Raw genomic sequence first — 14,861 nt, 5'->3', positions numbered from 1 at the left:
TATGTATTCATTGATATGAAATAACATTATTGGGTCCAATTGCCTTCTAACCAGAGACATAAATAGTTAACAAATTAATACTTCTGCCAAAATAAATAATTTTTAAAATATTCTTAAAATTATTATTAATTATTGAGAGAGTTAAATCCATATTTAAAAATGAAGATAGTTAGAAAAGAAACAATAATAATAATAATAATAATAATAATAATAATAATAACGTCAAGAGGAGAAAAGAAAAATCTCCAAAAATATTCAGACCAGGAAAGTGCATCTTTTGTTTATTTTCACTTTTGCCCCTCCGCTCCTCACGCTCCTGTCTGAAAAAGACCTTTCCAGTTCAACCCTCCATCTGGGCGGCACCAACGGAAGATTCTCCTATTTTTATTTTCTTTTAAATAATAGTAATATGTTATGAACACCGCTGACTCAGAATGCATCACTGTCGTCTCTTAATTGGAGTCCTTATCAATCATTGAAAATAATCCATACCCACTTGGATTTTTAGCCCTCTAGGGTGTTTTTGAAATCTGTAGGGCTTTTGAATTTTTTGCTCACGACTTGTTGCTTCCTTTCATTAATGGAATCTGGGTTTTTTTTTTTTTGGAATTAATAGGGCTTTTAAGAGTTTCTGGGTTCTGCTAAAAGTTGCAGATTAGTCTTCGTTTCTTCTGCATTGTACTTTAGATTTTTGTATATTTATTGGGGAAATAGAGTTCGTCATCAATCTTGGGTTTTCTCCCTACTACGTCTTAACTTCTGCAGACACAACGGATCTAAGAGCAACTCGCTAAAAGCGAAGAAGGGAGATCAGAAGAAGAGGAAGAAGGAGAAAGATCTAACAGTAGTAGTAGAACACAGTACTTGTTTCCCGGTATGAAACTGTAGATATTTTAATTTTGTGTTCTATTCATTACTTCAGCTCAAAATATTTATGGGTTTTGTTCAACGGAGGAGATTTGGCTTCTTGTAGATTGTTCCGATTATTTTGCTTTTATTTATTTGGAAACAGTGTTCTCTGTGCATCAAATTTGAATTTTCTTTACAAAGTGCCAGGTGTTTTCAGTGTTGCTGGCTGAGAAATCTTCATTTTCTTTGTGCTTCAATTTTGAAATTTCTTTAAGAAGGGTCAGGTGCTGAGAAATGTTCATTTCCACTGAGAATGAAGAGATCTCATTGCCTTCAGAGTATGTTGGGGAGTCCTTGAAATCATTCGCCATGGGGTCGAACTCAGATTCTCTTGATGGACTTCCACTGGCTTCCGAGCTGGATTCACCCCCACTTCCCGCCATTTATACCGATGTCAATGTTGTTCCAGAGCACGAAAAGAATGAGCTCCGGAAGACTATAACTAATCTAGAAGGTGGAATTTTGCAGCATCAATTTGTAAAACGGGTCTTCTGCTTGAACCTGGATTTTTGATATCTTATCCTGTTGCACAGGAGAACTTGTGGGATTGAAGCTAAAACAGAGATCCTCAGATGAAAAACGAAGAGAAGCATTGAATAAGATACTGGATATTAAGGGTAATGATGGATCATAGTTGGTTGGTTTAATCGCGGGTTTATCTGAATTTTTATGTATTTAAGAATTGATCTAAATTTGCAGGTAGTATTAGAGTATTTTGTCGCATTCGACCATTTATATTGATGGACAAGAGGAGAATTCGCGAACCCATTTCTGCTGGAGAAGAGAAAATTGTGGTGAGATTGGCTGGGAGTAGGAAAGAATTTGGATTCGATAAGGTGTTCACCCAACAAGCTTCCCAAGGTTAGTATCCAATAGTTCTGTGAACTTCCTCAGCTTAATTATTCTTTTTCTTTTTTTTTGGTCTCCAGTTGTAGTAAGAAACTGTATAATGATTGAAAATTCTGTAGAAGATGTTTTTCTCGAGGTTGAACCGATCCTCAGATCTGCTCTTGATGGGCACAATGTATGTGTTTTAGCATATGGTCAAACCGGCACTGGAAAGACGTTTACAATGGTTAGTGAGAGATATTTTTACCGTATGAACTTACCTAAAAATATTTCCATTTCTTGTCATTATTATGTGCTGAAACTCATCTTAAAAGAATTCCATTTCTTATCATTAGTAAGTAACAAAGTCAGATAATTTTTCAGGACGGAACAAACGACCATCCAGGGATTGTACCTCGAGCTCTTGAAGAGCTCTTTCATCAAACATCTTTGGATGGTTCAGTTTCAGTTACATTTTCAATGAGCATGGTGGAGGTTTACATGGGAAATCTCAGGGATCTTCTTGCTCCAAAAACATACTATAAATCTTATGAAACCATGCCAAGATGGTAACTATTTATCCTCAACTCTTTGAAAATAATCCAAAAAGTTGACATAAATTTGAGAGCCATTTATTGGATTGCTTACTGTGATTTGGCTAACTCTACTACAGCAATCTCAACATTCAAACAGATCCAAAAGGTTTTGTGGATATTGAAGGCCTCACAGAAGTGCAAATCTCAGACGTCACAAAAGCGAGTTGGTGGTACACCAAGGGAAAACGGGTTAGGTCTACATCATGGACTAATGTGAACGAAGCATCTAGCAGATCACATTGGTGGGTTTTTGGATTTACCAAGAATGTTTTCATACCTTTTTTGACAGATTTATTTGCCTTGATAATTACATTATCGGTTTAGTTCTATATATCTAGCTTAACGAGGATCACTATTTGTCAACGCCGGGATCCTTCGAAAGGTAGATCAGAAATAAGCAAATTGTGGATGGTTGATCTCGGGGGAAGTGAGCGATTATTGAAAACAGGGGCCATTGGACAAACACTTGATGAGGGAAGGGCCATAAATCTCTCACTTTCAGCTCTAAGTGATGTTATTGCAGCCCTCAGAAGAAAACGAGGCCATATTCCTTTTAGGTAAGTTCTTAGTGTGGCAGTATTTTCGGCTTTTTTTACCCTTTTATATTCTAGGATAAGCTGGAATATAGTTCCAGTATATTAAATGCAACAAAATATTAGAAGTTTAGATCCCTGTTAATTAAAGTTGAATCTGGTTTTCTTTGGTTGCAGAAATAGCAAGCTGACTCAGATTCTTAAAGATTCCCTAGGTCTGTCTTGCATTCTTGTAGTTTAGTGATGGAGTTGTTTGGACAGCTATAAAAATTTTTACTATTATAACTCAATCTACATAGAATTTAAAATGAGCTTTCAAATGTGCTTATTTTATTGCAAATTACAACAGTGCAATTCTTAACTAACAATGTCTGTGATGGAAATTGTGCTTTCAAATGCTAATTGAAACATAGAGGACTGCTTCCATCTCAACAACGTCTGGTTATTTGCATTGCAAAAATGTTTTGATGTTTTCTTGTCTGATTTCTTAGGTCATGGTTCCAAGGTATTATTGCTTGTGCATATAAGCCCATGTGAAGATGATGTTGGGGAGACTACTTGTTCTTTGAGTTTTGCAAAGAGAGCAAGGGCAATAGAGTCCATTAGAGAACTACCCACGGTACTCTTTATCTGTTTTTCACTCGCAAATTAAATGCCAGTTATGGCTTTTTTAGGGTGTCACTGATCTCTATGCATTCTAGGAGTTGAAAAAGCAGAAGGAAAAAAGGATTGCTGAACTTGAAGAAAAGATGAGAGAAGCTGAAGAAGAATGTCGAAAAGTTGGAAGTCAAATAAGAAAAGCTGAGTTTCTTTTGGATGAAAACAAAAAGTTGTTCTCCACCACTTACGGGCTACTTGATGATGGGGAAAAGACACCCAGAAGTCCCAAAGAAGATTTTAGAGGAGTACCAGGAACCCCACGAGCATCTGAGAAAGTAATTAGAAGAAAAACTTGTAATTCAATCCCTCGGTTCATGACTTCCACTGCCGCCAGTCGCCAAAGAGAAAGTGCAGCAGAAAAGGAAATTGATGGTAGGGAAAGATCTTTGAGGTCGTGGTCTAGAAATTCAATTCAATTTTCTGGTTCCCAGTCCATCAGTTATACAGATCCTCGTTTCAAAGCGATTTTGCGAAATTCGAATGAAAAATCTCAACATGGGTTGGCAAACCCTACCCTCTCAGAGAGTCCTAAATGCAATGGCATGGAGTCCAAAGTGTACTCCCTTCCGCGAAGCAAGATGGTCACTTCTTCCAATCCAAACTTGAGAGTTACATTTTGTCGCCACCGAAGGAGGATGTCTGATCTAATCTAAGTCCAATAACTCTAATTGTGATTCTTTGCGCTTTTGTAAAATGTGTGCTGATTTTTTTCATTTATTATTTTTATTTTTTTGGGTTGTTGATTAGGAAGTCTCGTCAGAATGAATAGTGTTTATGATTGTGGAGGGTTGGTTTGTTTTTAGACCTGTTGGGATCTGTAAACTAAATGTTTACATGGGATCCTTTTAACCCTTGAAGTTATCTTGGGCTTGGTGGGATTTGTCAAATGACTTGTTTGCATGACATTTGTAACCTGCATGATATTTGTAACATTGTGATGAAACTTATATGAAGAACTTCAGATATTGAGTGAATCATTTAAACTGTCATGTCAAACTGTTGTATGTCTCTCCTCCCTCTTTTTATCCTAATGCCTACCTTTTAGTCAAAAACAGTGCATGAGCTGTGTTGCAGCTTATGATGATGAATTGCTTTTCTGGTCCGTGGAGTGTGAACTAAGCATCTGGATTAACCCTTCATCAACCTAAAAGCCGCTTTCCAATTCATTATTCCTTTTTTAGTTAACAGTAAAAATTTGTATAAGTTTTCCTAAACATGAGCAGGATGTGACTTGAATCCTAGTTGCTACTCTTTTTCAACTGCTTTTTTTATTTTTTTTGGGTGTGTTATTTATTTAGCAGCAAGTCAGGCTAATCATGAACATGGAAAATCAGTTGTTTTTTGTGGGTTTGGAATAATAAAGCACATAATCTCTTTGTTCCATCTAAGCCAGACGATTTCCAATGGCAGGGATGGACAGAGTCTTTGTAGCCCTACCTATTTGTGAATTCCTCTTTCCATTTTCCACATTGTCTTGTTTAGTCTTTTCTACATTTAAGGTTGCAAAGAAGTTGAGTGTTATATTTAAACTTATTTATTAAATTTTAAATCAACTCCTACTGTCTAAGTTTAAACTCAACTCAAGCTAAACTAAAATATATGTATTTGTTTGAATTTGCTAATAAAAAATATTAATTTGTTGTGCTAATGCGTCATAAAATTATGCACACTCAAAACAATTTTTTTTTTTAAAGAATGGCTGCACCTCCATTTATTTATTAATAACCCCTCACTTTTGACGGAAGAATATCGTGGTTTCAAGACAATCAATGGGAGATAACAAAAGACAACACGTTAAAAATCTTCCAAAGAACAATACTAACATCTAACCAAAAATCGGGATACAAGACCAAACAAAACAGGACCTATAAAAAAAATCTCACACAACAAAACAAAACAAAAGATAAATAACATAAAACATAAGCTAAAACCGAAAGGAAATTATCTAAACATACCTCATATAAGCCGTACCCATCTTCTCCAATTTATGCACACTCAAAACAAATGCGGACCATAACCATATCAACCTTTGAAAATTCTTGAAACATGCGATATATATTAGCACTAGATTTATAATACTCATTATTCAAGTTAATTTTTATTCTTATTTTAGAGTGTAGATAACGTATGTGCTTGCAAAAGCATCAACTTATTCGCTCACTCTAGCCTGTGGAGGTAATGGGATAAGATCTATAGGTTTCATAGGTTGGTAACCAGTGACGACCTGAAAAGGACTCAATCATGTAGTTCTATTCACTGAACTATTAAATGCAAATCCGGCCATAGGAAGACACAAATCCCACAAACCTATGTTATCATGTACTAGGCGTCTCAAAGGTCACCTAAGTTCCTATTAACTACCTCAGTTTGCCCATCAGTTTGGGACAGGTAAGCACTAGAAAACTGGAGTTTGGTACCTAACATGGCCCACAAGATTTTCCAAAAATAACTAACAAAATTTTACATCCCTGTTAGAGACAATGGGTTTGGGAAACCTATATTTGATGGTAACCTTGTTGATTGCTCTATTATTGATGCATGTTCTCCAAGTGTCATCTTTCTTAGGAGTAAGGAGAGTAGGGTAGTCACATAGACTTATGTTATCTTGAATAAAGTCCTCTTTACTCAATTCCTTCTGTTCTCTCAGGTTCACTTTATGATGTGGTAAATTAGGTAGAGATGAACTAGGAACAAGGTCAATGATATGTTGAATCTCTTTTATGGAAGGTAACTCACTAGGTCGCTCAGAGATGATATCCTTAAACTCAAAAGGTATGGATGATACTTCTACTGGTGTTTTCTTCTTAGTAAGGGGTATTTCAGTCTCCTTAGTAACAACCACCGACACTACCTATATATCTCAACTTTCCTTCTTCTTTTTGTCACCATCTTCCCTATCAAGCGCCAAGTTCCTAGTGGGACATTGTTTGGTAAAGTGTCCTTATTTATAGCACCTGAAGCACACTATACTGCCAGAACTCTGGTGAGAGGATCCAATCATAGGTGCTTTTCCTTTGTCCATAGGTTATTGGACTGTGTGTTTGCTCCCTCGAGAGGCGACTTGACTTGAGTGTGCTGGTCGAGACTTGTTATTGCTCTGTCCCCTTTAAGAATGTGGCTCATTTGAAAAAGGGGGGGGGGGGAACCGTTTTTCAAGAGGCCCTTTATTCATTTGACTAACAGTTTCATAGACACCACATCTTATAGACATCTCATTGAATTGACTCATGTATTTTGAAACAATCATGCAACCCTGGCGCAAACTGTAAAGCTGATCCATAAGGCGTTCTTTATAGCTAAGGGGTACATACTTCTCCCTTAACCTATCCTTCATTAGATCCCAATGCTCAATGGATCGAGGATCTAACCTCGCTTCTTGCCTCTCGACATTAATCCAATGGAGCTTGGCTTGCCCCGTTAACCTCATTTTGGCAAACTTAACTCGATGAGGGTCAGTCATCTTATATAAATCAAAAAAGGAATCCATCCCAATCAACCAATCTTGGAAGACTTTAGGGTTTATTTGTCCATCATAAGTGGGGGCTTCTATCTTTACTTGCCTTGTTACATCTTTGTAAGGATCATGATGGTCCCTTCGGTAAGATCTTCTAATGTGAAAGTCATCAATGTCATAATCCTCATCATCCCAATGTTAGGCATAGGGCTCATGACGTGGGGGTCTCCTAGAAAAGTCATCTTGACGATTCACTCGCCTTTGTGGAGGGAGGGGAGGTCTTTCTCTATCAACGTTAGTCCTATGACCTCGATAAGGATTTCTAACTTGAGTAGACATGGTAGGGGTCGAGGAAGGATTTAGACAACACTAGAACATTCCTTTGGAATGGTGTTTAATCACACAAAGTAGGGTCAAGTGTAGAAACCTGAACCCTAAAAATAAAGAGGAAATAAGAAAAGAAGAAAAAAAATCTAAAATGGGCAAACAGCAGGGCTCGTCGATGAATCCCCTGCTTTCGTCGACGAATTTCTTTCTGCAGTTCATTGACAAAATTACGGTGTCATTGATGAAGAGAAACCAAAAGTAATTTCAAGTATAAGGTTCATCGACGAACCCCTTCTTTCGTCAACAAACGTCCTTCTGCAGTTCATCGACGAAGGCTCCATTTCGTCAATGAATTGCGTCAGGTCAAAGGGGTTATAAATAGAATTTTTGTTGCTTCTTCATTAAGTAAACTTAATTTTCTCTCTCTCTCTCTCTAACCCACAAACTCCCATCCCTTCTCTCTACGATTTCTCACCGTTTGTTGCTTGAATCAACGATCGAAGGTTGCCACGAGGATCTAGGAGCATTTCTTTACAAGTTTAGAGGAGCGGATTTTTGAACTAGGCTTTCCAGACACCACTACAAAATCAGGGTAAGTAGGGCATTTTAGGGTTTTATTGTTAATTTGGAGTGTATAAGGCCTAGGAAATGCTAAATGAGGAATATGTTGTGAGTTGAGTTGATTAATTTGGAGAAAATGTAATTTCAGGGTCTTGAACTTTAAATGCAGTAGGGCGTGGATTTAGGGTTCCCAATAAGTCAAGTAAGGGGATTTTATTATGTCAGTTAATTTTGAAGTATTTACCGATTATATTGCAATATATGATTTTCTAAACGAATCATGTATGTGAAAAGGAATTTGACTGTTATATGTTTTGGGAAAAATTTACGTGATTGGTTTGAAATCTCCTAATTTCTATTAAATAAAGAGTTTAAGTTAAATAAAACCCTGGAGATGCTCAAACCCTATTTTCAATAATTTATGTTTTTCCCTATCAATTTATTTTATTTATTGTGTGGCATGAGAACAGTTTTTAAATGGTATATGAACATAATGTTTTTACTAATAATACACCGTATGATATGACAACCAGGGGCCGAGATTTGATATGACAACCAAGGGTTGAGATTTGATATGACGGCCGGGGGCCGAGATTTAATATGACGGTCGAGAGCCGAGAGTTAATAAATGACAGGTTTTATATGAAATGAGAATAAAGTAGTTTTTATTATGTAAATTTTCATATATGATTCTAGAGCCCTATGGATATGAAATGTGATGTTATGAGCACAGTATTGTAGCTATATGTTGGCTAGGAGTGCAATCACAGTGGGATGATAGTGTGATGATGGATAGACGATTAGTGACCTGGGCATAGTGCTCCCCCAAGGAAAGTGTTGGGGGGGCCCATCTGATGCAGTTCCGGATGACCATAGGTAGGCACAATCGTACTCACTACCTTTTCTGATTCAACTATGGTCGGCTGGCCATATGTTGAGTCCAGCCTTATGTCGAGTCCAACCTTCGAGCTGTACAACCCGTCATGGGGAGAAGCATGTCGTATGAGTTTACGATAGCATGACGATGCTAATACAACAGTCCAGGTTATATCCTTTATGCATATATGGGCAAATTTACTATAGATGGGCTATATTGAGCCGGTAGTTTATTATTTAGATATTATATATTTTCAGATATACAGTGTAGTACAGTTTTAAATGTCATTTCATATACAGTTAAATAATGGAAGCTTTATATTCACACGAGAACTCATACTAGCCACACACTGATAATAATATAATCCGTCTTACTGAGAAATGTCTCACCCCATTATACAAATCCTTTTTCATGTCCTTTAGGGAACCGTACCTAGCTTTCTTCGGGGCTGAGATTAGACTTCTGGGAGTGGTTATTAGAACTGGTGAGATACCAGATGTCTTATTTTGTTATTTTGGGATTGTAATATGTAGACAGATAGTGGTATGTATGTATCTGGGAACAGATAGAACTCTGGTAAATCGTTGGATGTTTTAGAAATCTTTCGCTATATGCTTTAATTCTAGTAATGACAGGTGCACCCGGGATTCCCTGGTTAGGGCGGGTTGCAGTATATGTATATGTGGTATCAGAGAGTATTTATGCACTTTACTAGCACTCCGGGGCCACGTGGTGGGTCGGGGCGCTACTTCAAGTGTAAACCTAACCTAGCTAACGTCTAACCAAATACCTTATGGGCAAAACCATGGACGGTGTTCCTGAAACTGTCAACGGTTTTGGACAGTACTGAAATTCTGCGAGCTGCTAATGGATGGACAATCTCACCCGCGAATGCCCTTCAGTATTTAGGACATAACTTTTGCTAGAAAACTCCAAATATGGCAATCTTGGTATCAAAAGAAAGCTAAGTAAATTTCCCACAACTTTTTTTTTCAAACATTTTGAAGATGAAAAGTTTTTTATAGTGAAAATTGCACATCAATTTGGCGGCAGAAAAATGAAGATGTTGGGACTAAGAGGATTCGCCTAATTCGACCTAGGCTCTGATACCAAGATGATGTAGGATGGGATAGATTGACCTAGTTCTACTGTTCAACCCTCATAAGTACATACACTCAATACACTTTAAATTAAGAATTTAATTATCCGAACATAAACACTATAAATCATGATATATTTCACATGTTGCTGGAATTTGAAAGGGTATATCATTTTGTCTAGCCAATAAGTCCCAAGAGTACTGATTAAGGAATCAAGTCTTATGCATATAGATGTTATTTTCAAAGTTAAGATCACAAGTTCAAAGCTATCACGGTAATATTCATGCAATTGATTTTAAACTAGCAAGTATCAATGTCACAATTTATGGATTCAAGGGCTTATCAAATATGGAATTTCAGGTTTTCAAGCCAAAGCTTTAACAATATTAAATACGGGTTCAAACAAATACTGAGTTTACCAATGGATACATTGGATGACTTGACGCTTTTCAACACAAGTTAGTCCACACCTTAGGCTCTTCGTACAAGCTTCGAATCACCAAGACAAATGCAGCAATGGAATGGGAAATAGTGGTTGTGTGGGGGGGTATTTTGGTGATGGTCGTGTGGGTGAGTGGGGAAGATGAAGAGGGAGTCACTAGATAAGATAGTGGTCTCTCACCACCTGATCTCCAGAGAGAACGTGTAGCCTCACACTACACAATTGAAATGATTGGACAAAGCTATCAAGCTTCACAAAGGAATTTCCTTTCAACATTTCAATATTTTAACTTAGCTTCTTTCTTACAATGATACAAGACATACATATACTAGGCAAGGGGAAGGGGAAGACAAGACATTAACTTACTAAACTTGTAACGACCTACTTATCTAACTATAAGATGAAATGTACTAAATAGAGTAGTCAACCCGAACCCGTGGGTAATGGGGACACCTGTCGATCACAACGGAAACCTAAGCAGCAGTAAATATAAATCACATTCTCAAAGCCATAGAATACATAATTCCAGAGTCTACTATAATTCCATAATACTGTGTTTATATACAATCTCCAAAAATTCCAAAATAAACCTAGGATCATACAACAAAAATCTCCTGATCCTAGTACAAGACTTACCCTCCTAACGGGGTAACTCGATAAACTCAACGGCGGTCACGCTTCGCCGGTCTTTTGGGTTTCCTGAAAATCGTTTAATGTTCAGGGGTGAGACACTTTTCAGTAAGGGAAAATAAATTAAATACAGTTGTGTGACAACATGAATATTTATTACAGTTATACATACTCAGTACATTTCATATATCTAAAAACATACATCATAACATGATGGAATAATCATATACTTTCATATTTTCTAATAATTCATATTGATCATGAAATGTCTGTTATAACTAATAATACTGAAAACATACTCAGGATGAATAGTTAGCTGATGTCATGTATTATCCCCCATGACGGGTTGTGTAGCCCAAAGGTGGGACCCGACAATGGCTAGCCGACCACTATCAAGTCAAAAATGTCTATAAGTACGATGGGCCACTACACCCTGGTCCGGATTGCCAGGTGGATGTCCACACTCTACTGAAAGCTACATCGACTATCCATCTCCCACCCCCTCGTGGGGTGGTTAACTCTAATCTGATCATAGATATCTTATCTATAAGCTACGGTACCGTGCTCTTGAACTGAACTAAACTAACATCCGGATTCTGATAACATATAATACATGATATTATAGCATTTCTCATCATTTCATAAATACGGCCTCGCACCGAAAATCATTTCATAAATACGGCCTTGTGCCGAAATCATTCCATATATACGGCCTTGCTCCGAACATTTCATACATATGGCTTTGCGTCGAAATCATTTCATATATATATATATATATATACGGCCTCACGCCGAAATCATTTCATAAATACCATTCTAAAAATAGATCAATTATCATGTATTTTCAACATCATTTGCACTGTAACATTTCATATTCCTGAAAACATACTTTATTCGTAACAAAGTCATAACGTAATACATTTCACGTAAAGTAATATTCATGCCACACATTTGCAGTATAAAGCCATACATTATAAAAAAAAAATCATAATTTCTAGCACCTCATACATATATTTGCATTACAACATAATAGCAGTATTTTCCTAAATGTGCATTTCCTTTGTAATATACATATATAATACATGCTTTTCTGAAAATAAATTTAGTCATACATAATAATAATTTGCATGGAAAATAATTGCTTTAGTTTATTCCTTTACCTAGCTACTAAGAAAAGCCCCTATAAATTCTGGTCTCATACCCGTAGGATTTCCTAATCAATATCTTGAAAATGAAAACTTCCAGTACTAAACTTCAATATTTTTACGTGTATATCATTTCCCATAACTACCGTAAGACCAAATTTGGCTTAAAAAGCCTTACCTCAACTCAGGGATGATTTTCAACGGAGTTCCACCAACGATTCGCTCCGGTAGATTTGGAGAGAACTTCCCCAAGAGTGTCGTGGTGGCTTCAGATCCTCAAACCGACAAAAATCTAGCCCGAAATCGAAGGGAGAAGAGGAGGGAGCCGAAGGGAGAGTGAGAGAGATTTCTTAATTATGAAGTTTAAATCTGGGTTTTTGATATTTATAGGACTGGATTCGTCGATGAATCCTGTAGAAAGTTCGTCGACGAACCTGCACCTTCGTCGATGAATTTCAGGTTTCCCCAAAACCCTTTCTCGGTATCTTCTCGTCGACAAATCTTGTCTTCATCGACGAGGTCCTCTTATACCCTCGTCGACGAATCCCCTGTGTTCGTCGACGAGGCCCTGATAATTTCTCTCGGTTATTCCTTCCAAAGTGCAATGTCGTCGATGAAGTCGACTTCCTCCTTCTGTTACTGTTTCCATTTCCCCTTCCTCTTTATTATTTAAATCCCATTATTATTCAAATTGTCACAAAACTAGAATGGGGGACAAGACAATAAGTGTCATGACTTGAACCCGATAATGGGACCCAGGGGTGAATAAGTAACTTAACCTGTCCCTGTATCATACAAATTACCAATGATACAATACCAAATGAATAAGGGTCCGAGCCCGTGGGGTCTCAGCACCCTATACACATTCACAAATACAATAAATAGGCAACGAAAAATATTCTTTTTACATATATATCGTACCATACCAGAGTCTATACAATAGGAGTCTAGGCTCCATAATACAAAACATAAACCTAGGTGCTAACCATACCCCAAAAATGACAACTCGAAAATAAAAGTCCTAGCACTTAGACAAGCGTTATCCACAGTGCATCGACCACTACGCTCCCAACACAAGGACGCTAGTTCCGATTACTCGAAAGACCTGAAAAATATGTACGTATAGTAGGGGTGAGACACATCTCAGTAAGGCATATCCAAGTTATATCGGTGTGTGGCATATGAGTATTATCATGACATAAAACATACACAGTTCAATGCAATTCCAGTATATTTATAAAACAGTTCTAGTATAGTGCATCACACGCACACACTTATGATCAAGTAACCCTTAGGTTAAGAGATCTATCAGTAAGACACAACACGACTGAGGTGGGCTACAGTTCTCTTAGGTTAAGCTTCTAATAGGCCAAGTATGAAAGAATGTTCACCTTTGCTCCTAAGTCTAAAAGAATCCTATCAATGGTGTAACCGCCAATTACACACGAAACAGTGGGTGAGCCGAGCCCTTTTAGTTTAGGCCCAAGGTGCCTTAGTATCATGGAGCTCATATGCTCAACTTGCTTAACCAACCCATCCATGTGCACCCTTGACCCTGTCTCTGGCGTTGACAAGTCCCTAAGGAATTTTGTGAATGTGGGTGATTGCTTGATGTCATTGAGGAGAGACTTATCCATTCTAACTTATTTAAACATGTCCTATATGGACTCAGTGGAAGCCTCTTTCCTAAATATAGACGGTGCAAGAGAAGCTGCAGGATGTGTCACTGAGGAGTTGTGAAAAGCCCTATGGGAGGGCAAAGTGAGGTGTGGTCCTTCTGGTGGTGGGTGTGAGACTCAAGGATTTGTGTACCTAATTAGAGGAAGAGAGATTACATGATTCCGTGTTGGGTACTTCCCGTTTTTCATCTTGGGTCTCCCTCGTGCTCAGTTGCTCCTCGCCTTGTTCAGCTTTCAGCTTGCCATTTTGGAATGTGGTTACTGCCTGGGCCTACTTAGAATATGATGTGGGGCCAGTTTTTGATTCATATTCCCCCCAATATTGTCCCTTAGGATTTACTATAGGCTGACTTGGCAACTTGCCTTCATCTCTCCAACTCAAGGTAGCAGCTAGTTGCCCTATGGCGGCTTCTAGTTTTGCGATAGATTGGGAATGTGAGTGAAGGGGTTGCTGATCCACTTTATGATCGGCTTCGATTCGCTTAAGAACCATCAGCACCGTCTCTTGAAATGAATCATATTTGTGTTGAGGTGGAGGCTGCTACAATACTGACGATTTAGGGGTGGAGTCAGGGTGACTCTGGAAATTTTGATATGGTCATGGAGGCGGGGCATTTGGAGCTTGTGGAGGTCTTTCATATTGAAAATCCGGAGCTTGCGGCCTCTATGAGAAGTTAGGATGTTGTTTCCACCTGGAGTTGTAGGTATTCAAGTAGGGGTCATTAGCTGGCTTATCATACCAATTGTGGGTGGCCTTTACTTCCTCGTGCACAAGCTCAGGTTGGGGATGCGCGTAAGGCCAATTGTAAGATGTATAGGAAGGGTCGGAGAAGATTGCACATACCTCTACACACACCATTATTTGTGGTCCTAAGGACAAGAACTAGTCTAATTTTTTGGATATGGCATGCAGGGTAGGAGCTAGGTCTTGGCTAGTGGTCAGCTCATAAACTCCCTTTGGTTTAAAGTTTGATGGAGTGGGTATTCTACGGGTGGTAGCCATGTGCTACTGAGAATTTTCAGCTAGATTTTCAAAGAGAATCCAGGCCTAGTTCTCTTGCTTAGTGAGGAAAGTACCTTCGTACGACGCATCAACCATAGACTTATCTCTCTCAGCTAA

General features: G+C 38.0%; 1 protein-coding gene across 2 annotated transcripts; it reads left to right on the top strand.

The window, feature by feature from the left end:
• The first annotated feature begins 354 nt into the window (after positions 1-354).
• Positions 355-4,503, top strand: LOC131154333 (kinesin-like protein KIN-14U). Of its 2 annotated transcripts, none has more exons than XM_058107029.1 (11): positions 355-874; positions 1,125-1,363; positions 1,443-1,526; positions 1,609-1,770; positions 1,878-1,984; positions 2,122-2,306; positions 2,411-2,575; positions 2,672-2,890; positions 3,044-3,081; positions 3,358-3,485; positions 3,568-4,503. In XM_058107029.1, exons 2-11 carry the CDS (start codon positions 1,144-1,146, stop codon positions 4,177-4,179), a joined length of 1,920 nt encoding a protein of 639 aa, XP_057963012.1. In that variant the 5' UTR covers positions 355-874; positions 1,125-1,143; the 3' UTR covers positions 4,180-4,503. The 2 variants fall into 2 exon arrangements, with proteins under 2 accessions (XP_057963012.1, XP_057963011.1); XM_058107028.1 differs by having other exon boundaries at positions 368-874; positions 1,128-1,363.
• The last annotated feature ends 10,358 nt before the right edge of the window (positions 4,504-14,861 follow it).

Source organism: Malania oleifera, chromosome 4 (assembly GCF_029873635.1).
Source record: "Malania oleifera isolate guangnan ecotype guangnan chromosome 4, ASM2987363v1, whole genome shotgun sequence".
NCBI classification, from domain to species: Eukaryota; Viridiplantae; Streptophyta; class Magnoliopsida; order Santalales; family Ximeniaceae; genus Malania; species Malania oleifera.
This window is presented reverse-complemented; position numbering and strand designations above follow the sequence as displayed.

What these genes read in the sequence shown, in the direction of transcription:
- LOC131154333 (XM_058107029.1), top strand. Translation starts at nt 1,144, where the DNA reads ATGTTCATTTCCACTGAGAATGAAGAGATCTCATTGCCTTCAGAGTAT. An exon ending in GCATCTAGCAGATCACATTG is followed by an intron (nt 2,576 to 2,671) that starts GTGGGTTTTTGG and finishes CTATATATCTAG; the next exon opens with CTTAACGAGGATCACTATTT. An exon ending in CGAGGCCATATTCCTTTTAG is followed by an intron (nt 2,891 to 3,043) that starts GTAAGTTCTTAG and finishes CTTTGGTTGCAG; the next exon opens with AAATAGCAAGCTGACTCAGA.